The sequence below is a fragment of the Plutella xylostella genome, chromosome 21 (assembly GCF_932276165.1).
Source record: "Plutella xylostella chromosome 21, ilPluXylo3.1, whole genome shotgun sequence".
In the NCBI taxonomy this organism is placed as follows: domain Eukaryota; kingdom Metazoa; phylum Arthropoda; class Insecta; order Lepidoptera; family Plutellidae; genus Plutella; species Plutella xylostella.
In genome coordinates, this window is record NC_064001.1 from 6,319,859 (window position 1) to 6,343,947 (window position 24,089).

At 39.7% G+C, this 24,089-nt stretch overlaps 2 protein-coding genes across 7 annotated transcripts in view; one reads left to right on the forward strand and one right to left on the reverse strand.

Annotated features, from left to right (window-relative positions):
* Positions 1-134: 134 nt before the first annotated feature.
* LOC105381277 lies at positions 135-2,115 on the forward strand. The gene is made up of 2 exons (XM_038115572.2): positions 135-1,301; positions 1,428-2,115. Exons 1-2 carry the CDS (start codon positions 232-234, stop codon positions 1,960-1,962), a joined length of 1,605 nt encoding a protein of 534 aa, XP_037971500.2. The 5' UTR covers positions 135-231; the 3' UTR covers positions 1,963-2,115.
* LOC105381276 (unconventional myosin-IXAa) overlaps positions 2,105-24,089 on the reverse strand; it is a 51,718-nt gene continuing 29,733 nt past the window's right edge. For 3 of the 6 annotated variants that reach the window (XM_048628813.1, XM_048628812.1, XM_048628809.1), the window contains 15 exons: positions 23,526-23,617; positions 23,323-23,394; positions 23,006-23,116; positions 22,438-22,612; positions 21,598-21,707; positions 21,187-21,329; positions 19,517-19,637; positions 18,897-19,076; positions 18,268-18,649; positions 17,653-17,751; positions 16,853-17,023; positions 16,375-16,536; positions 15,885-15,989; positions 15,245-15,382; positions 14,503-14,727 (listed from right to left, as the gene is read on the reverse strand). In XM_048628813.1, the coding sequence (XP_048484770.1) occupies positions 14,518-14,727; positions 15,245-15,382; positions 15,885-15,989; positions 16,375-16,536; positions 16,853-17,023; positions 17,653-17,751; positions 18,268-18,649; positions 18,897-19,076; positions 19,517-19,637; positions 21,187-21,329; positions 21,598-21,707; positions 22,438-22,612; positions 23,006-23,116; positions 23,323-23,394; positions 23,526-23,617 (2,271 nt within the window). In that variant the 3' untranslated portion in view covers positions 14,503-14,517. Of the gene's footprint in view, positions 5,531-7,380; positions 7,560-9,474; positions 9,617-10,182; positions 10,299-13,644; positions 13,838-14,502; positions 14,728-15,244; positions 15,383-15,884; positions 15,990-16,374; positions 16,537-16,852; positions 17,024-17,652; positions 17,752-18,267; positions 18,650-18,896; positions 19,077-19,516; positions 19,638-21,186; positions 21,330-21,597; positions 21,708-22,437; positions 22,613-23,005; positions 23,117-23,322; positions 23,395-23,525; positions 23,618-24,089 lie in introns of those variants that run through there. The other 3 variants (XM_048628814.1, XM_048628810.1, XM_048628811.1) reach the window with 3 other exon arrangements.

The following is a 24,089-nucleotide window of genomic DNA, read 5'->3' on the forward strand; positions in this document are numbered from 1 at the left end:
ATTTTACACATTCTATTTTATTTTAATGAGATGAAATGCGAAAAAATTTGGAAAAATTATATTGAGTTCCTCACACACATCTAAGGTCGTTATTATTCTGAGATGGAAACGTCATAACGTCATATTGACATGTTTTGTTTTCGTTTGTATTCGTATGATGAAGACCCGCCTGTACTTAAATTTTGAGGTTATTTATCACAAATATATTGTATTGTAGAAAAATATTGAAAAATGAGTCAATATTATAATGTGGTGCCGTGGTTTAATAGTGAAGAGTGGTGTGCTGTTTATGAGAAATTGTATTCCCAGCCGCAATCCGTTACCAACAAAGAGTTCGCCTTAAATGTGTTACTTATTTGGAAAGCGAGATGCCCGTCTTTACCTTCGGGTATAGAGTCTACTTTAAGTTTACTGGAAGTGCACGTTGAAGATTTGAAGGCCGACAATGGTCCGCGCAATCATCAAGTGCTGCGGTTGGCCTATTCCTCCGCCATCATGAGATTTGTAAACCACATGCTGGACAAGGAGACTGCAAAAGGATCTAGCCTGTATCAGGCTGCAAAAAATCTGGACATCCCAGAATGGATAATAGATCTTCGACACGATACCGCTCACAACAACAGCCTCCCTTCAATAGAGTTACTGAGAGAAGCTACAGATATAAGTTTGGATTGGCTATTGAAGAATTACTGGCATAAACATAAACAACACATTAAAGATTATTTAGCCAATAAAGAGGATATTATTATTGAAGATTCTAAAATAACGACGTTAATGAACTTCTGTTTATCACTCAGCATCTGTGCTCATTCACAGTGTGACATTAAAAGTTTAGCCCAAATTAAAGACAAAGACATGAGGGAGTCCATCATCAGCGACGTGCGGGAGGTTTTTGGAGAGGGAGTGGACACTTCCAATGTTAGTGCATTATCAGTAACAGCTCTTATCAATATGTTGAATGTGAATGCAAGGCGTCTGTTGAAGGGGAAGAATACAAGAGTTCACATGAACCAGGCACTGCTGGGGGAAGACTCCCTGTTTCTGTCCTTACCCTTTGTAGAACTGATGGGAGAGAAGAATGCCTTCAAAAAGAACTATTTGAGCAAACATTTTGTGCAATGTTTTGAAGTGCTACTAACTTTCCTACATACAAATGATTTAATATTAGACTTTATTTTGGAACTCGTTTCCAAAACAAAAGAAGATATAGAGTTTGAAAAGAAGAAACTTGCTGCTATTTGGATTTCAGAAATATTAAAAGCATTAAAAAGATCTCAAGAGTTCTTGCTTAAAGCACAAAGGTACCTATAATTAATTTCATTTAATTTGCAGGAGATTTTTTCAGGTTTCCTATATTGTTTTGAATTAGTCATTATTACTCATTATATATATTTTCTATCTTAATCTTTACATTGTTTTAATTTCAGCAATAGAAATGACTTAACCCATGAAAAGAAGAAAGAGCTAGCATCAAAGTATCACCACTGGTTCCCCAATGAGAAGAGCTGCTTGCTTCTCAACCTACAGAAGGGGCCTCCCGTTGAACTGACTGACATCAACTTCATCCAACCAATCATAACTTCATATAACCCATACTTGACATACTTCATAAAGGATCTTTTAAATCTACTGCAGAAACTGCTTCCAAGACCAACAGTCAATAAGATATGTTCTCTAGCAGATATGATATCAAATCCTGACAAATTCTCAACATCACTCAGTAAAGTTTATACGGTGGACGACTTGCAGAGTGCCATAGAGAACCATCCTGTGGCGGTGGAGGAGAGTGACTCCGATTGTGTAGAGATACATGAAGAAGTTGAAGAAAATACTGAGGAGCCACAGCTAGTGCCAGGTGGTATATGGAGGCTGGCTCCCCGCGCCCACAGCTGGTTCACGACGCCGATAGGTCTGCTGCCGTGGCAAGTCAATACTCCTATTGAAAGTATGGATATTGATTAATTGCACTGTTAGTTTATGACTTAATATTCCAAGTGATGACAAGTGATGATCATTTTATAAATGTTTATAATCAAAGTTGTGTATGTGCAACTGTACACTAGTATGATATATGAAAATAACTTGACTAAATAAAACAATTACATTTTCTCCACAGCAATTGTTTATTATCTTTATAGTTGTATACGGTATAACATTTTGGTTACATATATCGACACATTTTATAGGAGGCCTATTTAATAAGTTGAACAATATACATGTTTTAGTATATTACAAGGTATTAATGATTAACATGTAGGACAAAGGTCACAGTCAAGTAACATAATAATAGGAATATAAAATGACAATATGTAAAATGGCATAGTATTGGTCCTTAATATGCTCAAGTAAACTTAAAAAATATACTAAGCATTATTCATTATTAACATTTTCAATGCTATCATAGTATTGCTTAGAAATAATTATAATCCAATATGCAATAGTAAAAAGCGGCAAATAAGAAAAGATTTAAAAAACATGTAAATTTTAAACAAGAGACGATAGGTAGTTTTTTTTCCGTCATGTAACAACAGATCTTAAAGAGTCATGGACCACAACTCATTTATAGTACATTAAACTTTGGAACAAATCAATTCAATTAATAGTGAACAATAATAGTTTCAACAATTTAGAAGTATCAATTATATTATATTTCATAGGCACCACTACATTTTAAAAAGGATTCCTAGAATGAATCAATAACTCAACAACAGACAGGCACTTACCTAAAATTATTCATGTGATACAGGATGACATAGCTATTATATAATAGTACCAGGCTAAGGGTAAACATATTAAATTAAACTATATACATATTTCTCCCAGCACCCCCAATTTATATACATACACTTCTAAAGTGTACTTGTGTAGCCACATTGCACAATTATGTCTTTACAATACAGAGTAGCCTATAGAAAATTAAAATTATGAGTATGTTTTCCTACAAAGAGCGCTCTGGCTATCATTAGTGTCTAATAAAATGTTTAGTAAAATATAGTTGTTAGTTTTTTATAATCATAAGATTAAGCAATGTAAATTAATGGCTCGACCGAAATAATGAATAACTTAAAAATAATGGGTGCCCCAGACCCCAGCCAGTGATATACATAGATTGTGTGTTGAGTTTACAGTTAACTAGTGCTTTAAAATTCTTATTTTTAATCTAGACGGCCATACCTCATTAATTGTAATCATCAGACAGTGATAGTAATCTCCTGTAAAATTATAGTGTAGTTTCCGACATAGTGATAAATAATTCTCAATTAAAGGCACGGACAGACTCAGCTGTGGCACAACCATATAAAAAATAACAGTAAATTCTCCGCAACTTGGAAAGATGAGATTCTTTTACAAATCGAACCTATAAAAATTACTGGGGCAATCCTTACATTAAAATAATAAAATTCTAGTTGAGCTATAGTTCGTTTAAAAATTGATTCCACAAAATTATAAAACAGATTTCACAGCGACATTCGTTGTTAGAGACAGTAAATAGTTACTAAATACAATAAAAGCTATACGGGATTAATATATTATGTAGGCAGAAAGCGAAACGAATCATTATTTTGTGACTTAACATATACAATAGCTTATGAAATAGACAGTCTTTTAGATAAATGTAAGCAAATAAAAAAGTATAAAGCAAGGTACATAGTAAGCGGTTTAAAAATATATGTATATTTTTGGTGTATTGTTTATATACTTTATTGCCGCCTTTATTTGGAGCTGGAGTCAATGTCATGGAGTATAAATTCAGATATTTTATATAATTTTTCATAAAATATATGTTAAGTACTTCTTTCTATAAAAAAAATATTCGTATAACACGGTAAATAACGTATTTATGAAAATTTGATTTAATATTAATAGAGTTAATGTTCAGTTCAGTTCTAAAATGCCTTTGGAATGATAATTGAAAAACAGTCTGATATCGAAGAAGAAAATATTGGCATCATATACAAATAAATTTACTTCAAAAATGTTCTAACCAACAAAGTAACAGTAGCGGCAAGTATCGCTTTTAATCACAACAATGAAAATATGAAAGGGATCGTTACAACATAATAATTATATTAGTTGCGCTAATAGAAGAAAAATAAATGTTAAGTAGAAAAAATACGACTATTCAAAATAGTTTGTAGAAATAGACTATTAGGATGCGGGGTTACGTGGACCGGTTTATACATTACTCTACGACAAGTGGATAAGCTCTTTACTAGTAACAGTAACATTTACAACAAATATAATGTTCTTAATATTCTTCATACACACGGTCACATATGATTACCCTCTAATAACACGTTAGAATCTATTAGCGTTCTCGCATTACGTATTCAGTTTACGTACATGCCAGTCAGAGTTGATGTCCCTATCATTTTGCTACAACTACCGTAGGTACAGTAACTGGCAAGATAATATACAGGAGGTTGCAAAACTGCACGGTAAGCAGGAAAGCTCTCACATCTCCGTTTTGTGAAGTTATATTAGACCTCATCTATTTCTGCAACCCCTGTATCATTTTAAATTTTAAAACAAAATACCTATATGAGTACTATGAACACCGACTCAAACTACATCGACATAATATTTTTCAATTTAGTGTATTTTTATCTTTTTGGAATGATTTCATATCAGTCACTACTAGCCGCTGTGTGCTGAACATGTATTCAAAGAAATTAGATAGTTTAGTCGTGGAAGAAAAATATACCTACAATAGTTTGTACAAACCACTGACAACATAGTATAATTTTAACTTCATTATTTTATAATCATAATATAATCATCAAGAAGCAATATAATATTTGGACGTTGTATTTATATAGTTGGCGTATGCACCTTGCACACATTATCCTAAACACATTAATTACCCTATTCAATTGGGGCATAGTGCATATTTATAGTCATTGAATTAAACGACTCATCGGACATTCATACTCTCTTCTTCACCAACACACTAGTTCTGAAACCACATAGATCTGGTGGAGTGAAATTAATCAATCAGAGTTGGGCCATTGTTCTTAATATAAACATTTAGAATTTCCCAGCGACATTATAATGCAAATACGACATCAAGTTCGAACTGGACAACTACGGTCAGGCGTATGATTGAAGATTTAAATCTATCGCACCTCAGCGCTACGTCATCATCATAGCCGATCAACCAATCACAGCACTGTCTTATCAGTAGCGCTGGTTCTTCTTACCCCAATATCTTCATTAACCCCGGATTTTGCTTGCCAACTCATTCGTTAACAGGGTATGGCATATTTTGTGCGGTATTTTTCACCTGTCCGTGGTATTCTCTCAATCAAATCAGCATTAATGTTCACCATTGACATAAGCCGCAACTAGCACGTGGTTACCTGTGCTTGTATACAGGGTGTTTAATTACACCATGATGGGGTCGTCTGACGACAGTTGCCGGTGCAGCAGCCGCTGGGAGCGCAGCGAGGCGGCTCCGCTCAGGTCGTCGGTGCTGCCGAACTCGCCGTCGTGGTCCGTCGTCGACAGCATGTCGTCGTCCGATGTCGTCCTGGTGGGAGTAAACATTGGGTTTAGATTGTGCTAAGAAACTCAAGAAAGGAAGAAAAAAATTATTTTATTTGTGTGCGACAACAATAAATACAGAAAATCATACAAAACAACAAAATAATATAATACAATAACAAACAAAGATTGCAGTCTATAGGGTCAAAAAAGGCACTTAATAATAGTAACAGCAGGAAATCTGTTGTTTACACAGAACAAAGCATGTTACAAGGGCGGGGTCTCATTGATGCGTTGCGTCGTCGCAGTGTCTTCGCTGCGTAGGTTTCCATTATTTTTTTAGGACATGCCGCTTTAACTAGGTATTAATGTTGGTAGGTTTTTTTAACTCACATCGCTGCTAGATAACTTAATAAAATTAGCGATGTCTATTTGGTTTTAGAAATCACGTCCCATAGCTCAACAGCCTATGCCTGATTTCACCTACCGAGTACAGTGGCCGAGACAGTATCCTCGGCTGAGCACTCGGTCACTTGATAGCCGTTCATTGGTCCAGGATACTGTCTCGCCACTCTACTCCGTAGGTGTAACCAGAGTTTATCAGATACAACGTTACACTACCTGACGAGAGTGGGCAGCTTGCTGGTGAGGATCGCCTTCACCTTCTGTATCTTGTGTATGTTCCTATGTCTCTATGTATTGAGCCGTTTGGGCTGTGCGTGTATAAATAGATAGATGGATTACCTGACGAGAGTGGGCAGCTTGCTGGTGATGATCGCCTTCTCCTTCTGTATCTCGTGTATGTTCCTATGTCTCTATGTATTGAGCCGTTTGGGCTGTGCGTGTATAAATAGATAGATGGATTACCTGACGAGAGTGGGCAGCTTGCTGGTGATGATCGCCTTCTCCTTCTGTATCTCGTGTATGTTCCTATGTCTCTATGTATTGAGCCGTTTGGGCTGTGCGTGTATAAATAGATAGATGGATTACCTGACGAGAGTGGGCAGCTTGCTGGTGATGATCGCCTTCTCCTTCTGTATCTCGTGTATGTTCCTATGTCTCTATGTATTGAGCCGTTTGGGCTGTGCGTGTATAAATAGATAGATGGATTACCTGACGAGAGTGGGCAGCTTGCTGGTGATGATCGCCTTCTCCTTCTGTATCTCGTGTATGTTCCTATGTCTCTATGTATTGAGCCGTTTGGGCTGTGCGTGTATAAATAGATAGATGGATTACCTGACGAGAGTGGGCAGCTTGCTGGTGATGATCGCCTTCTCCTTCTGTATCTCGTGTATGTTCCTATGTCTCTATGTATTGAGCCGTTTGGGCTGTGCGTGTATAAATAGATAGATGGATTACCTGACGAGAGTGGGCAGCTTGCTGGTGAGGATCTCCTTCTGTATCTCGTGTATGTTCCTATGTCTCTATGTATTGAGCCGTTTGGGCTGTGCGTGTATAAATAGATAGATGGATTACCTGACGAGAGTGGGCAGCTTGCTGGTGATGATCGCCTTCTCCTTCTGTATCTCGTGTATGTTCCTATGTCTCTATATCTTGAGCTGTTAGGGCTGTACGTTGATGCAGAATGAGTCACTTTCTTCTTCTATTATGTATGTAGATAGATGGATTACCTGACGAGAGTGGGCAGCTTGCTGGTGAGGATCGCCTTCTCCTTCTATATCTCGTGTATGTTCCTATCTCTCTATGTCTTGAGCCGTTTGGACTGTGCATTGATGCCCAATGAGTCACTTTCTTCTCTTATATAGACAGATGGATTACCTGACGAGAGTGGGCAGCTTGCTGGTGAGGATCTCCTTCTGTATCTCGTGTATGTTCTTATGTCTCTATGTATTGAGCCGTTTGGGCTGTGCGTGTATATATAGATAGATGGATTACCTGACGAGAGTGGGCAGCTTGCTGGTGAGGATGGCCTTCTCCTTCTGTATCTCGTGTATGTTCCGCTCGAGCAGCTCGCGGCCGGCCTCCAGCTCGCACGCCGGCATGGACGAGAGCCGCGCGTTGGCCGCGTGCGACGCCGTGTCCAGCGTCTCGATGTCTTGCAGCATGCCGCGCACCTGGGGGGTAGGGATGGTAATGTTATTGTTGTAATCGTGATACTGCTGATGGAATGCATTTCATGGAGCTATTAGTATTCAATGAACAGCAGTTGTGAAGACTGTGAAGAGTCAATTTCTTTGCAAGGGATGCCGGTGTGAAGAAGTTATTTAAGTACCTGCAGTCAATGCAAAAGGGAAACCGATGGGAATCGTGTTGTATGGAGCCTTCGCCACAGCTGAATATTTAATTGAAATAATTTCAAATTTATCCGTTTCTGGCCCTGTAGCAGGGAACACCCAAATATTCCGAAAAACTTTTTTCCGAATTTGATAATTCCGAATATGTAATTTACGAAATATTGCAATACCGATTTTTTAAAATATCGAATTATAAAAATTACGATAATTATAATTTCGAATATTATAATCACGAATATTGTTATTACGATTATTAAATATACGAACGTGAAAAAATACGAATACTTTAATATACGAAAAATAAAATACCGATTTATTAAAATCACGAAAAATTAAAATCCCGATCGGAAATATGATAATTCGTGATTTTGACAAAAATTAATCATATAATATGCCATTTATTTCCAAACTAAAGTGACTTAAGTATTAATTTTATATAGTTTTACATTTTACAATTTAACATTCTATATAAAATTTTTATCAATTAGCTTAAATTCATTATGATGCATTATTAATTATTAACTTTACTAAATTGATTACATTTCTAAAACTAAATATACATTATTTATTAATTTAACCAATTAATATCAGTACTTACTCTATTTTTATTACATTATTAATTTAAATTAAGATAATTTCATTATTAATTTTACTAAATTGATTACATTTGACAAAAATACATAAACGTATTTAAAACTTCAGAACCAAAACCAAAAGATAGGTGCGACGACGAGCAAAGCGAGGAGGAGCGTGTTAGGTGCACATAGATATCGAAAAACAAAGCGGAGCGCAGCGAAGCGGAGCGGAGCGTTTCACATAATATAGCTTAAAAATATATTGTGTAAAAGATTTAGTTTCCCATGGATTTTGCTACATGGCGCTGTCGTCACCATTCTACATCGCGGTATGGTTTGGTTTATGCTTTGATTTGGGAAAAAGTAAATAAGATTGTACCATTTTAAATAATTGTAATACAATTGCTCGGATTTTTACGGTGGTTAATCTTAAAAAGCTTAGGACCCAAACCTAAACATAGGTGCGACGACGAGCAAAGCGAGGAGGAGCGTGTTAGGTGCACATAGATATCGAAAAACAAAGCGGAGCGCAGCGAAGCGGAGCGGAGAGTTTCATATAATACAGCTTAAAAAATATTGTTTGTATACGGATTATGCTGTTAATAAACATACTCGTACTATTCCTAATATATGACTATTTCTTGTTCACTAAAAACATTCGGGAATTTGTATTTTCGGAATATTAAAAATTCGGAATTCGTAATTTTAACAATTCGATATAATAAATAATCGTACTTTTGAAACATCGAAATTATAATATTCGGAAATATGACTTTCGTCATTTTAATTAATCTGTGGTTTAAAATTTCGTTTATTATACTATTCGTGATTTTCGCTATTCGGAAACTTAAAATTCGGGATTGTGAATTATTCGGAACTACGAAATTCGTAATTATGAAAATCGTTATTTTCATATTCGTAAAAAAGTAATTCGAAATTCTGTAGTGTACCCCCTGTAGCACGCGGCGCTATTAAGACGTGACAAGAGTTCGTCGCGCTCGCTCTTGAGGCTGCACGATGAGTGAGCGTGATGCACAACTCTTGTCACGTCTTAAATGCGCCCCGTACTAGCCCTTCTGATGTCGTGCAGCGAGTCCTGCGCCACCTGGATCTTGTACTCACTAGCCGCGAGTGTACTCATCATGGGGGCGTGTACTCACGGTGCTCATGCGCTCGTGCAGGATGGCCTCCACGCAGGTGGTCTGGCGCGCGATGTCGTGCAGCGAGTCCTGCGCCACCTGGATCTTGCTGGTGCGCAGGATGCACGGCGCGAACACGATCGCGAGCGCGTTCGGGCCCATCCTGGAGTGCAACACGAGTGTGAATTAAGGTAAAATGGAAATGCGTATGTGACGTGCTAAGTTTTCACGACTTTGTAGTTGGACTGTAAGTAATAATAAGTATTTAGAATTTTAAGTTCTCATTTTGAGTGAATGTTTTTTATAATGTTCTTATGAGAAATAAAGTACCTTAAACCTTAAGTTGATACATGTATCCGGAGATAAATAAATTAAAATAGATTATAAAAATACTTTATGAACTTAGACCGGCTGAATGAATACTGAAAAAATGTCTAAGAACATTCTTGAATAAGTCATGGCTTAACCGAATCGCTTTCGCTAGAAGTTAAAACAGACGGCTTTATCCAGAGAAAATCGAACGTTGACCTTTGCATCTACAACCAATTAAAATCTCTGCCGCCGACCGTCAAGCATACTGTGCGAGCGTGAGGGCACTATTACTGTGCGCAAGCGACACGACAGAGCCAAAATATAAAAAGGGAAATGCCCGATTTTCGCTGTGCTTAGCGACCGTGCTTTACTTTAAACCCCGTTTTATAATTTCCAAGTACTAAAAGCACAAGTTACCTGTTATGCTGTTCACCGAGTGCGACCCTCGCCAGGTGGAACATGAGCCGCTCCACCAGGTCGTAGTTGTGCTTCGGCAGCTTCTTCAGGATCGTGAACAGGCACGACACTCGCTCCTGTGTGAGTTAAATAATACATGTTAATAATAAATGTGGTACGTGTGGAGGACGATCGACTACTAAAAGCCGTCTTCTACTCTTCAAAAGTGTTGGCGGACACCACAAAGATGTCCTGAAAAGGCATATAACTGCTTCTGGCATTATTCCACAGCAACCTTTATGTTATTCTGTGTTATTATTGTATTGTTTTCTATTTTTTTTTGTTGTCGTTTGTGTGTCTAACACATTATTTCTTTTAATTTATCTTAAATATTTATGTTAATTATTTCGTATTTTATTGCGTGAACGGAAACATTCACTTGTCATTCATATTTGTCAATATTTTAACACCATTTGTGGCCATCTTTCTAGAAACAAACTTCACAAGTCTACTATTAGGGTACCTGTTTATCCGTGATCTACAACGCTCTACCCAACTCTCCTCCTACTAGGGTACCTGTTTATCCGTGATCTACAACGCTCTACCCAACTCTCCTCCTACTAGGGTACCTGTTTATCCGTGATCTACAACGCTCTACCCTACTCTCCTCCTACTAGGGTACCTGTTTATCCGTGATCTACAACGCTCTACCCAACTCTCTTCCTATAGGGTACCTGTTTATCCGTGATCTACAACGCTCTACCCAACTCTCCTCCTACTAGGGTACCTGTTTATCCGTGATCTACAACGCTGCGTGTTTTGAAACTATACAAGGCCAGAACGCACCCATAGTGTACTAGCACTGTATAGTTTCAAGTGAAAAAAAAAACATTTTACTTGAAAATATACACGATTTGTGCGTACTAATCGCGTATACTTTCAAGTTGGGATTTACTGAATCGTTCTTGAAAATATACATTGCTATTACGCACATTGCTTGAATGGCGTACTTGTCGCATATAATTTATACCTACATGCTGATTCTGATTTACTTAACTATTTCGGTAAATGTAGGTAGGTCTATGTAGCGCTAAGGTTTTTCTTTATAACTGTAATGCTATGTAGTGTGATGATGAATAAATAAATAAATAAATAAATAAAATAAATGACTACAATTTACTTATTTTGCCTGTCATACCGATGGAATGTTAATAAATAAAAATGAACAAGCTCTAATTTGATTGATAAATTGATATTTATAGCAATAATACTTGCAAGTAAGAATACTAATATCTTATTATTTATATGAATTAAGAGTAATACCTACTACACTCACGAGCAATGAAAAAGTTCCAGTGACGATAGCTCCTGAACGGAAAAGACTAGCTTAATGACGCCGTCAAAATATTATTATAACCAACTAAAAACGTAAATTTTGATAAAATTCTAAATTAAATGTTTTAAAAAATTGGGGTCATTTGGTGTTGACTTTTTGCTACTTGGACTTATTAATTGCTCGTGAGTGTAGTAGGTATTACCCTATAGACCTATTACAGACATATTTTTCATCAAGTTTTGAATTAACCAACAAACCTAAATAACATACCTACTTGCCACGTAATATAAGAACATATACATTTAATAACTCATTACTTATACATATTTATATTGTTTATATTATCACTGCTCATATCATACTACTGATCCTAGAACACCATGTACACCGGTAATTATCTGAGCGAGACGGAAGATCGCATCTGGTCACTGCTGATAACGAAACTGGTTCGTCGCTTCTGCATGCGAGTCGTGAGAGCGACCGAATACCTGAGCCGTGGATTGTAATTGTAGGTAATATGTGTGTTGGGTGGTTAGGCGAATTACCGTATAAGTAATAATATAGGATACAATAATCTACCTAACTGTACTTGTACTACGTAAATTAATGTATAAACTTAAGATATACTTAAATTAATTTCAATTACAGATTCAAGTGTCAAGACAAACCTATCTGGTTTAATGGCACTTTTATATAGCTAATCAATAAATGTATTTTATTATAAATAAATAAATAAAAAAAAAAAAAAAAAAAAAAACCGTAATTGTTTTTTATGAATTGTTCTACACCCTCTTCTGAGATCATTTTTACTATTAACAACAGTTCTACAGTTTAATTTAAATCAATTTACTTTTTAACTGTACGATGTAAACAAAAAACATGTTACGAAAACAATGCCAAGTGCAGAATGATGATGCAATGTTTAGAAAGCAATAGACTTATTTCTATTTCGCATGAAAGAAAGAGAGAGCAACAATTCAAAAGGGCTACCTGGTAACTAATCACGTATAGTTTCAAGTGCTCGCATTGCTGCTTGGCACTTGAAAATATACACGATTAGTACGCAGTGGTAACTGCTGCAGTATATTTTCAAGCCACAATTTTGGCCCAACTTACTTGAAAATATACGCGATTAGTGCGTAATGGCCTTGTATACTTTCAAGTAAATCATGGCACAATTTTAATTTGAAAATATACGCGAGCAGTCCCAACCTCTGCGTTCTGGCCTTGTATAGTTTCAAAACACGCTACAACGCTCTACCCTACTCTCCTCCTACTAGGGTACCTGTTTATCCGTGATCTACAACGCTCTACCCAACTCTCCTCCTATAGGGTACCTGTTTATCCGTGATCTACAACGCTCTACCCAACTCTCCTCCTACTAGGGTACCTGTTTATCCGTGATCTACAACGCTCTACCCTACTCTCCTCCTACTAGGGTACCTGTTTATCCGTGATCTACAACGCTCTACCCAACTCTCCTCCTATAGGGTACCTGTTTATCCGTGATCTACAACGCTCTACCCAACTCTCCTCCTACTAGGGTACCTGTTTATCCGTGATCTACAACACTCTACCCAACTCTCCTCCTACAGGGTACCTGTTTATCCGTGATCTCGGCGGCCAGTATGAAGTCGTCGTACAGGTCGAAGGTGAGCAGCGGCTCGGGCAGCTCGCGGAAGAAGCTCTTGAGCACCGACGCTCGCACGTGCACCGCGTACGAGTCTAGTTTGTCTATGCCCTCACCTTCAACATATTGTCTATAGCACATGCTGAGCTGGTGCCTTTTGGCGCTCTGGAAATCATCTAATCGCCATTTGTGGCCATCTTTCTAGAAATAAATTTGACAACGCTCTAACCTAGTCTCCTCCTATTAGGGTACCTGTTTATCCGTGATCTACAGCGCTCTAGCCTAGTCTATTTCTATTAAAGTACCTGTTTATCCGTGATCTACAACGCTCTACCCAACTCTCCTCCTATCAGGGTACCTGTTTATCCGTGATCCACAACGCTCTAGCCTAGTCTATTTCTATTAAGGTACCTGTTTATCCGTGATCTACAACGCTCTACCCAACTCTCCTCCTATCAGGGTACCTGTTTATCCGTGATCCACAACGCTCTAGCCTAGTCTATTTCTATTAAGGTACCTGTTTATCCGTGATCTACAACGCTCTACCCAACTCTCCTCCTACAGGGTACCTGTTTATCCGTGATCTCGGCGGCCAGTATGAAGTCGTCGTACAGGTCGAAGGTGAGCAGCGGCTCGGGCAGCTCGCGGAAGAAGCTCTTGAGCACGGACGCTCGCACGTGCACCGCGTACGAGTCCAGCTTGTCTATGCCCTCACCTTTAACTTATTGTCTATAGCACATGCTGAGCTGGTGCCTTTTGACGCTCTGGACCGCCACCTTTGTGTTTTATGCGTTGACCTGGCGAGCGAACGTAGCAAGAGCGGAAACATTCACTTTGTTTGTCAACATTATGCCGCCATCTTTATAGAAACTAACTTCACAAGTCTACTACCCTAGTCTACTCGTCTTACTGCTAGTTTCAATACTTTATCTACATATAGATAGCTGACAGCCCCTTCGATAAAAATTTGCATTCTGTCCTAATCGTATGAAAGTAACTGTCAGCTATCGATAGATAGAGTTATAGAAACTGGCAGTTAGTTAGGGTACCTGTTTATCCGTGATCTACAACGCTCTAACCTAGTCTCCTCCTATTAAGGTACCTGTTTATCCGTGATCTACAACGCTCTACCCACCTCTCCACCTATCAGGGTACCTGTTTATCCGTGATCTACAACGCTCTAGCGTAGTCTATTTCTATCAGGGTACCTGTTTATCCGTGATCTACAAGGCTCTACCCTAGTCTCCTCCTATAGGGTACCTGTTTATCCGTGATCTACATCACTCTACCCAACTCTCCTCCTACAGGGTACCTGTTTATCCGTGATCTACAACGCTCTAGCCTAGTCTATTTCTATTAGGGTACCTGTTTATCCGTGATCTACAACGCTCTACCCAACTCTCCTCCTACAGGGTACCTGTTTATCCGTGATCTCGGCGGCCAGTATGAAGTCGTCGTACAGGTCGAAGGTGAGCAGCGGCTCGGGCAGCTCGCGGAAGAAGCTCTTGAGCACCGACGCTCGCACGTGCACCGCGTACGAGTCTAGTTTGTCTATGCCCTCTTCGGGAGCCTCGTCGAGACGGTGCCGTAGTTCGCGCACCTGGAAGGTAATACATAAATAAATAATACATACGTAATAATGTGGGGACATTTCACACACGGCCATCCGACCTTAACCTAGGCAGAGCCATTTATATTAGTATCGGACAACTGTTATATCTACGCAAACACATACATAGATAAATATTACATATAAATATCAACACCCAAGACCCGAGTACAAATATCTGTCTTTAAATAAATATCTACCTCAGCCGGTAATCGAACCCGGGACCGTCAGGGCCACTTTCCGGAAAGAATTCAGAGTGCACAACACCACGATAGTCAAAGAAAACAGTTAACATAACTTTGACTAAAAATCAATAGACAAAAAGCAGCATTCAACCCCAGAAACATCGTTTAAAAAATGATTAAATTAATCGTTGGCGTATGTATCGTTTCTGAAGGAGCATACTTTGAAGGTGATAAAATATATTTAGAAGAATAAAAAAGATTTTGTGTTTTATTGATCTTTTCCCGGTACTTTTTACACAGAGTATAGATAGGTAGGTACATACCTTAGAGCTGAGTCCACTCTTCCTATACAATCCCTCGGTGTACAACCCGGTCATCTCGATGGTGGTGATGAGGCGGTCCACCACCAGAGGGATGTTGCTCTCGCCCGTCGGCAGCTCGCTCAGCGGCACGCCGAATATCTGACGAGTGTAATGGGTGATGATATGGATTTCGAGACACAATTGAAAAGATATGACCGCTGTGTTGCAGAAATGAATATTAAGCTGATGTCATTGACATAGATTGGCATTAAATGTATGTCTGTGCCAATCTATCTCTGTCTCTTTCTGTGTGTATACTGACAAATAAAGGCAGCAATAATTTTAAGGTCGAAATTTGTTTAAAGTTTCTTTCTGCACCTCATCGAAAGACGTAACAAATGATGTATGTGTCGACATCGAATAAATGAATTATCTGTTGAATGGGCGATGTGCCGGTGAAAGTTTTGGGTCTCATTTAGTGAGGCTTATGAGTATGAGTAATCAAAAACACTTAGTGCAATATTTCATTAATAATAATTTTAAGGCGGAGTGGAATAAATAGCGTTTAGAGTGTTTAGACGATTACTACACAAGTCTTTGTGTCTTTACTGTACTATTATGTTGTTTAACATGTTTAAATAAATAATAACAATAATGTTACCTTGCCCCGCTTGAGCACGCCGAACTGCTGGCGGCCGCCGGCGTCCAGCGCGCCCACGATGGACGCGGACGGCGTCGCCGCGAACTTGCGGCAGTGCGTCGTCACCTGCGGAGCGTGTTACAGTGAATACAAGTGTGGATGGGAATGATGTTGGGAGGGGCTAGAGGCCTAGCATGAAGACTCATAGTCAAATGCTTTTATTCATGGTATAATTATAACATTGTCTGAACGTCATTTTTTTACAAAAAAAGTAAAAGTGTCCCGAGTGAACGCGAACGTGCAGCGCGTGTCAAAAGCTTGGACAAATGCTAAACTTTTGACTGGTAATTTTAGTTCCGTCCCAGCCGTCTACCAGAGCCAATAATAATAATTCCTATACTTTCCACACGGTTTTATAGAAAAGAGTGCATTTGTGGCATCTAGTGTCATTTATGTCTGTTCTATAGATACACACATATTACATATTACAATATATGGTAACAAACATTACCTTCGTATAGCACTTCTTGTGCGACGCGAGCTTGCAGCTCTGGCAGATGAGCGACTTCTCTATGGGCCACATGAAGAACGTCTTGCAGATCTCGCACTCTGTCGGGATGTTGATCATGGACAGGATGAAGTTGTGCCCCTTGTACTGGATCGGGTCGTCCACCTGAGGACACGGGATTTATTACATTTACGTAGAATAGAATTTATATGGTTTACAAAATATGTATTATTTTGGTATACAAAACGATTCGTAGCTATGTGGAGAGGCAAAGTACACATGCATATACTGCGGGGTGAACTAATTTTGTCAAACGATAAACAACGTACCTGGGGCCAGCAGAAAACCAGCGCTGTGGCTTTATTGCAAAGCGGCTTTATTGGACAGCAACCTTTGTTTGTTTCGCTTTACTTTGTTTTGTATCGTATTATTTATTGTTTTTATTGTTGTCAGTGTGTCAAATAAATTCCTCCTTTCTTACCTTTCTCTTCTTATCCTTTTTCCGCTTGGTCCGTGCCTTGTCCGTATCATGCTGGCTCATGAACTCGTCCATGAAGCCGCGGAACGCATTGACTCCCATCGTGATGGACAGCGTGGAGCCCTCGCGCGCGCACACCGTCTCCATCACGTGAAGGAAGTTGCCGATCAGGTCCTGAGGGGAAATGTGGGGTTATATGCTGTTTATCTTTGCAATAGGATTGGGGATCTATCACATAACTGTGAATTTGCATAGCATTGCAAAAACGTCTTCTTAAAACTCGCAGGGTGTTTCATATGAGAGAGCGTGACTGTGTTGCGAGCTTGCATAGCGCCAATTCGCAGTCTTGTGTATGGGCCCTTATGTTGAGATTTCAGATACACAGTATGAAAATGGTGTAGTTAAATGAGTAGGGGTATTAACGAACCTAGGATTATAGCATAAAACCATCCGCCATGTTTATATTCTTTCCTTATTTACTGACTTTGACGTCTACAAAGTAAACCATGTTATGCTAAAAAAAGTATTTGAAGAGTAAGAATATATAGTTACGTTCCCCATACAAAATTTGTAGGTCATATCAAGTTAAATAACAATATAACTTTAGAAACAACTGCACACTCTGTATAGACATAACAGTGGGATTACCACCACCAAACATTAGAAATTAAGCAGCATTGCTCGCTTGTTTAATCTGACGTAACTTATTATAACGTATGGATCCGACAGATATTTGGCAGGTGAGCGACGCTGCTTATGGATTGTTAATTGCTTATGTGTCGGTAATGGTACCGTAGCAGTACCTTATACTTGAGCGCGGAGCCGCGGTTCTCGACGACGCAGTACGTCGCCACCAGGTTGTCCTTGAACTCGCGCAGCGCGTGCTTGAATACCCTGTCCACCTGGCGGGGAGAAAAGTTGTTGTTTGTATAGTAAGAAAAAGTTATCTTGTTGGTTAGTTAGGGAGAATAGTTGCCGTGTTTTATAGACAGAAAGTTGTGTGGTTTGTAATAATAACCTCAGAGCACTGTGAAAGAAGATATCAAGAGGAAAACTATAGCTGCCGTACTCAAACTTAATGGTTAAAACTCATTTAATTGAAAATTAAGACGGTCAGTTACATTGTTTATGAATATTACGTTAAATAACGTCTCTGAGTACGGCAATCAGTGATGTCGATCCTGAAGGCAGAAATTCTAATTTTAGAGCTGTCAACCTTAAATTCTTTGTTTAAAATTAGACTCTATGAGTGATTTTGTAAATCTCATTTTGCGCTGCCAAATTTTAAGTTTGACAGCGTTAAAATTAGAATTTCTGGCTTCAGAATAGCTACCAGTGTCTCGATTACCCTAGTTCCGTGCACTTTTTTAGAGCACTGTCATACAGGTAATCAGTAATAAAGTCAAGAGTAAACTCACCTCAGACTGCTTCTCATTCCCTTTCGACTCCATCTGATAGATCTTCTTCATGATGAATTTCTGCATCTCTTCCAACTCAGTGGAGTCCGATATTATTTTATCCGTGCGGTCCATAAACTCTGACGTTCCCGTGAGATTGAAGTTGGACTGCGCGACGGCTTTCGCTTGATCATTGACTGGCTTGCGTTGCTTGTGGCGCCCTCTTGTGACCGTCACGGGGCTGGTGCATGGCATAGTTATGACGCCCTTATTCTGTATGCACTTGGTGTGGTATAACTGTTTGCAGTCGATGCAGCGTTGGCCGTGAGTGACGAAGGCGTCGACAGCTTGATGGCAGAAAGCGCAGTTGTCGCCTTTTGCGAACCGCGTGCCTTTGCGAAACCTGGTGACAGAAAGTAACATATCATTTTAAAGTTTCATCGTGTTTTTATTATAACTTGTTTATTGGCATATTTTTAGAGTAGGTACTTATAATAAAATTTGTTTGTTATATTTTATAAAATAAAAGAACTACATCATAAATTAGCATACGTTACCCGTAAAATTAAGTTGCGCGCAGCGCTCCTAATGTCGTTTGGGAGCGACATTTGGCGTGTTTTCGCATGGCACGTAGTCATGAAGTCACATACCTGTGTCCGGCGATGCGGAACAGGCCGTTGCGCGTGTGTCCGATGTAGTCGGGGCCGAGCGGGTCGGGCGGGGGGTCGGGCGCGGGCGCGGGGTCCGAGTTGCGCCGGCGCAGCGCCGCGTCCGACGCGCCGGGCGTGCGCAGAGATACAAGTAGGGGCGTCATCAGGTCGGAGGTCGCACTGTGGAGAGGATTATTATATTAGTTATGTGTATGTTATTTGACCATAATTAAAAATGTATGCAGCAGAAAAATCCTGTGACTTTTCAGCATCTTCACAAATACTATGATTGTTTATTTGTAGTTTTTCTTTCATGTCACAACTACCTAAACTTTTGTATAGAGGTCCTAGAAAAGTTGTTAGGTAATCACATCTAAGCACTTTTTAAAATTAAATTTACCAACCAAAATGTACCTGTTACATATGAAGGAGAAATCAAAACGAGAATCGATTCAGCCATTTGGAAATTACACTTCCACAGACAGATACACGTCCCCACGTTAAACTTACAACGCCCCTCTTTTTTCATCGGGGACAGAAAAAATTTGCTCATAACTACAAATATCATGAATCATTTCATATTGGGTCTACGTTGCATATAATACGGGTTGTACAGTTACCGTTTCATGTCAGGCGGCGTGGCGCGGTCGGGCGGGCGGCGCGGCGAGCGGCGCGCGTGGCGGGCGGGCGGCGCGGGCCCGCACGTCAGCCGAGATGACGTGTCCACGCCTGTGGCCGTCGCTGTAAGGGGCAGAGGGGGTGGGGTTAGAGGTGAAGTGCGGTATAGTATAGTCGGCATTTCATGGTTTTCAGGTGAGATAAGAATGTTATCGGAACTTAGATTTCTTAAGATGGTAGTGAAACATTTATTGAATATTAAATTCTCACTGTAACTCTCTTTTTCTGCAAAAGAACAAATCGTTCTCTGTCAGAGAGTGACAAAACAGTTCAAAAACTTTTTTTATGAATACGGGGGTAAGTTTAAATGATCTATCAATAAAACCTCTCATCAGAATCTAAAGGCAAGGCTAGGTATAAGTAGACCAGTAACAAGATCATATAGAAAAAATAGTGGTTAACATACCTAAGTAATAAAACACTATCTTGAGAAACAGTCCAAAATAACCCATCAGTAGCACATAAAGATACAGAGACACAAATAAGCACCAGCCAACACACACACTTAAGTTTTTGTACATTTGCAATGCCACAGTCGAATGCTTTCTGCAACGATATTCTATCAACATTTCTGCTACATTTATATCCAAAATATGATTCAGATGAAACATTTTCGGCTTCTCTTAGCTACGGATACAATATAACTGAATGAACCACACTTCAACTCATAGAATGTTTACTTGCATTTAGTAAACATCGTTAACAAATTATAAGGGTGTTTGTTGAGGAAGAATCTGAGGTGATTAGACATTATATTAATGTCTTTCATAAATAATATATTCAACTGCAATATGATTTGGTTTTTTATTCTTTATAATGATCCACTAAACTTTTTCTACCGCGAGTAATTAATTAGCTAATGACTTCTTCTAGTTCTCCTACAATCCTTTTCACGTGCACGTTACATGACCTTCACATGTTCAAAATTGAAAGAGTGATTATACATATAGCATCATTCGACATCATGATCTAAATCATCTGTAAACACACGTTAACTGTTGGACTCTGTATTGTTGGCTCTAATCTCGGCTCGGTTCTGCTAGATTGAATAGAACTAAGTGGACTTTGATATAAATCATTACCGCATTTCGGATATTGGCAGCATTTTCCAGCAGCAAAAAAAGGAGCGACGACTCACAGGTTTCTGTAGGCTCTGGCCGCGGGTCGCTCTAACAGGCTTTAGCAACTGCGACAGTATGTAGCTAGTATATAACACATGTAGCAATGACTCACAGGGGGCGGCAGGCTGACCAGCGAGCGCGCCACCGCCGGCTCCAGCGACTGCGACAATATGTAGCTAGTATATAACACATAAATAAATAAATATGTGGGGACATCTCACACACGGCCATCCGACCCCAAGCTAGACAGAACCTGTGTTATGGGTGTCGGACAGCTGATATATCTACACAAATACATAGATAGATAGATACTAAATATAAATATCAACACCAAAGACCCGAGTACAAATATCTGTCTTTAAACAAATATCTTCCCCAGCCGGGAATCGAACCCGGGACCTTCGGCATCGCAGTCAGGGCCACTAACCACTACGCCATTCGACCGTCAATATGTAGCTAGTATATGTATAACACATGTAGCAATGACTCACGGGGGTCGTGGCGGGGGGCGCGGCGCACGGGCGGCAGGCTGACCAGCGAGCGAGCTGCTGAAGGCTCCAGAGACTGCGACAGGCTGCGCTGGTAGACGGGAGGCGAGGACTTCCACGAGTAGGTTGACTCGTTCTGCGTGCTGCTGGAATATGGGATAAAATGGTGATGGTCAAACAGTCGCACTTAAAAGGACGAAAGTATGCAATTGAAAAAGGAACAAACGGCAACTGCTAGCCTTCTGCCAGTAGTTCCCGTTTGTTGTTTTTGTAAGTAAAGGCCTATTTAAATAATGATTGACTTCTCCTTGATATGATACTTGCATCCTATCCTATCTTGCATCATAGTGGACATCCAGAAGTATACATAATTATATGTACCTGGTGTGTGTGTGTGTGTGTGTGTGAGTATACCTGGTGTCGGTGTGCGTGTTGTTCCGCTCGCAGTGGCTCCAGGCGGAGTTGACGCGCAGGTACTGCTCGCTGCTGCTGGCTAAGGACTCCGCTAGCTCGCGCTCTCGCACCTACAGACAATGGAATGATACTTAGTTATGACTGATATACATAGTGATAATGTGTCTGATGCAAAAAAACTTGAGCAATATTCTTTTTGTAAACTGAAAAGATAGGTATGTACTATTTTTTTTAAACTGATGTAACAGCACGATGACTTACGACTACGATTAGTTGTTCATTACGCGGCCGCGAGAGCGATCTAATCGGCAGTTTTATACTAATCCTCAAATCTGGACTGTATCCTAATTAGACTGTGAGCTAAACGACTGAAAGAGGGTCCCATGTCTATGCCATGTAATATAGGATCATATAGATAATGACGTAGACGTGTTACGAAGTAAATACATACGTTTTCCTCAGGTTCTGAATCCGGCTGCATGCAACGGAATATATTGATGAATAAGCGGTATAGCAGGGTATTAAGGAGCTTGCTGTTTTTACCTTATACAAATGCTATCTAGACTAGGATAAAACTACTTTATTGTCTAATGAATTTTACTGAAGCTATAGCTATAAATTCGATTGTAAAATACATTCGGACCAAAATAGCAAGAACGACCGGCCGTGAGTGTTACGAGCTTGAGGTCACAGCCCAGCTGTGCTTCTTTTCTTCTGTCAACCAGGCGTTCGCCAGCAGGTTGACAGAAGAAAGAAAGGCGATCCGTTTATGTTACGCTCATATGTGCAGCGACCTTTACTAACATCTCATCAGAGTAAGCAAAATACCCCTCATCTCACCTTGTTCTGCTCAGCAAGTAGATAGTTATGATCGAGCCGCAGCCACAACAGTTCATTCGCCAGGTCTTCAGGCGTGATCTTGTTGGGCAGCGGCCCCGCCGACTGGCACTTGGGGAAGTTAACGCTAACGCCGAGCTCGTCCGACGACTCACTCGCTTCTTCTTGGTGGATTAAGCTGTTGGTGGGGAAGGTTATGTTGAGAAAAGATTCCAGTGACGTAGAAGTGACTGCAACAATTTTACTAAAACAGGGCACATCTTTGGAACTGTAAACGATCCTGTCATACGTCAAATCCGTAATATTTCATTACCGCGAAAGTGTATGCACATAAAGTCTGTTTTTTAATCTCAGATACTAAATTGACAGATTATGAACGGTTCATCAACAGTCGATTGTTCTGCGATTACGTGACGTATCGTTCTATTGGCGGGACAATGGACTGTTGAACCGTTCAGAATCTGTCAATTTAGTATCTGGGATTAAATTACAAACTTTAGAAAGTTATGATGGCAATAAAATTGTTGAAATTGGAATTGGCGAATAAATTAATAAATAAAGGGATATTTACCTGGAACTACTTTGCCTAAGCGGTAGCTCAGAAATGTTTTGCGTTTTCGTGACTCGCTTCTTGCCGTAAGTCTGCGCCGCTGAACTTTCTAGCACTAGGTTTTTCTTATAGCTGAAATTAAAAACATAACATAAAATAAATTGTAATTACAATTGTAACTTTGATTAAGTTTATGCTGCCGCTTCACGGGTTCGTTATCGACGTCACTATATCGCTATTCGCCATTAATACGGCTGTGTTATTGGTGGAGCCCGTGTAGCGACCGCTGTAGTACTATGTAATTAAATTATAAATCATATTGAAAAGGTAATACTCACTTTGCTATGGGTAATGATTGCGTTGCTCGGAGATGTCTCGACTTTTCTGCTTCTTCTTGTATCAAGATGTTTCTGAAAGAACACAAACATTTATCAGTAAAGTATTGCGTACGAACTCGGTAGGTATTGAAATTAAGATCGCGATAGGTATCTCTTTAGGTCTCCCGATAGGTGACAATATAGGTGATATCATAGGTACTTACAGTTGTATATCGATGATGTTCCTCAGTTGTTCGATGCTCGGCTCCCGTTGGTGCTTTACTTCCTCTATCGCCCGTAGCGCCTTGCTGTCATGCTGGAAACATACATTTTATAAAAGTTAGAAACTTGAAATAATGGTATTGTAATGACGTATAAATTTGGGATGGAAACTGGAATTGTTGCATTCAGAGCTACGTAGACACAAACACACTGGGCGAGGATTTATTGTCAATCCCTTTGCGATACGCCTCATTTACCGAAAATCCATTTCATCAAACATTACACCCAGCAACCATCTCCTACGCAGGTTTCCCGGGAAGTGGCCTTTATCTGATTCACGGTGTGCCATAGCCAGCACGCACGAATTTCAAAGTACTATAAACCTACTAGACTTCACTTTTCGGTCCATTACAAGCCGCCTTCTCCCAAAATCCATTTCATCAAACATTACACCAACACCCACCTCATCACTACAGACGCTCCGCGGCGCCGGCAACTGGGGCAGTCTCCTGCGCAACAGGTAGCCCCGAGACGCGGCCTGGATAGCCACCACGGTGTGCCATAGC

Bases quoted from the DNA above. Each gene is read 5' to 3' on its own strand.
- LOC105381277 (XM_038115572.2), top strand. From the start codon at position 232: ATGAGTCAATATTATAATGTGGTGCCGTGGTTTAATAGTGAAGAGTGG. The intron at 1,302-1,427 runs GTACCTATAATT...TTTTAATTTCAG, and splicing joins TTCTTGCTTAAAGCACAAAG to CAATAGAAATGACTTAACCC.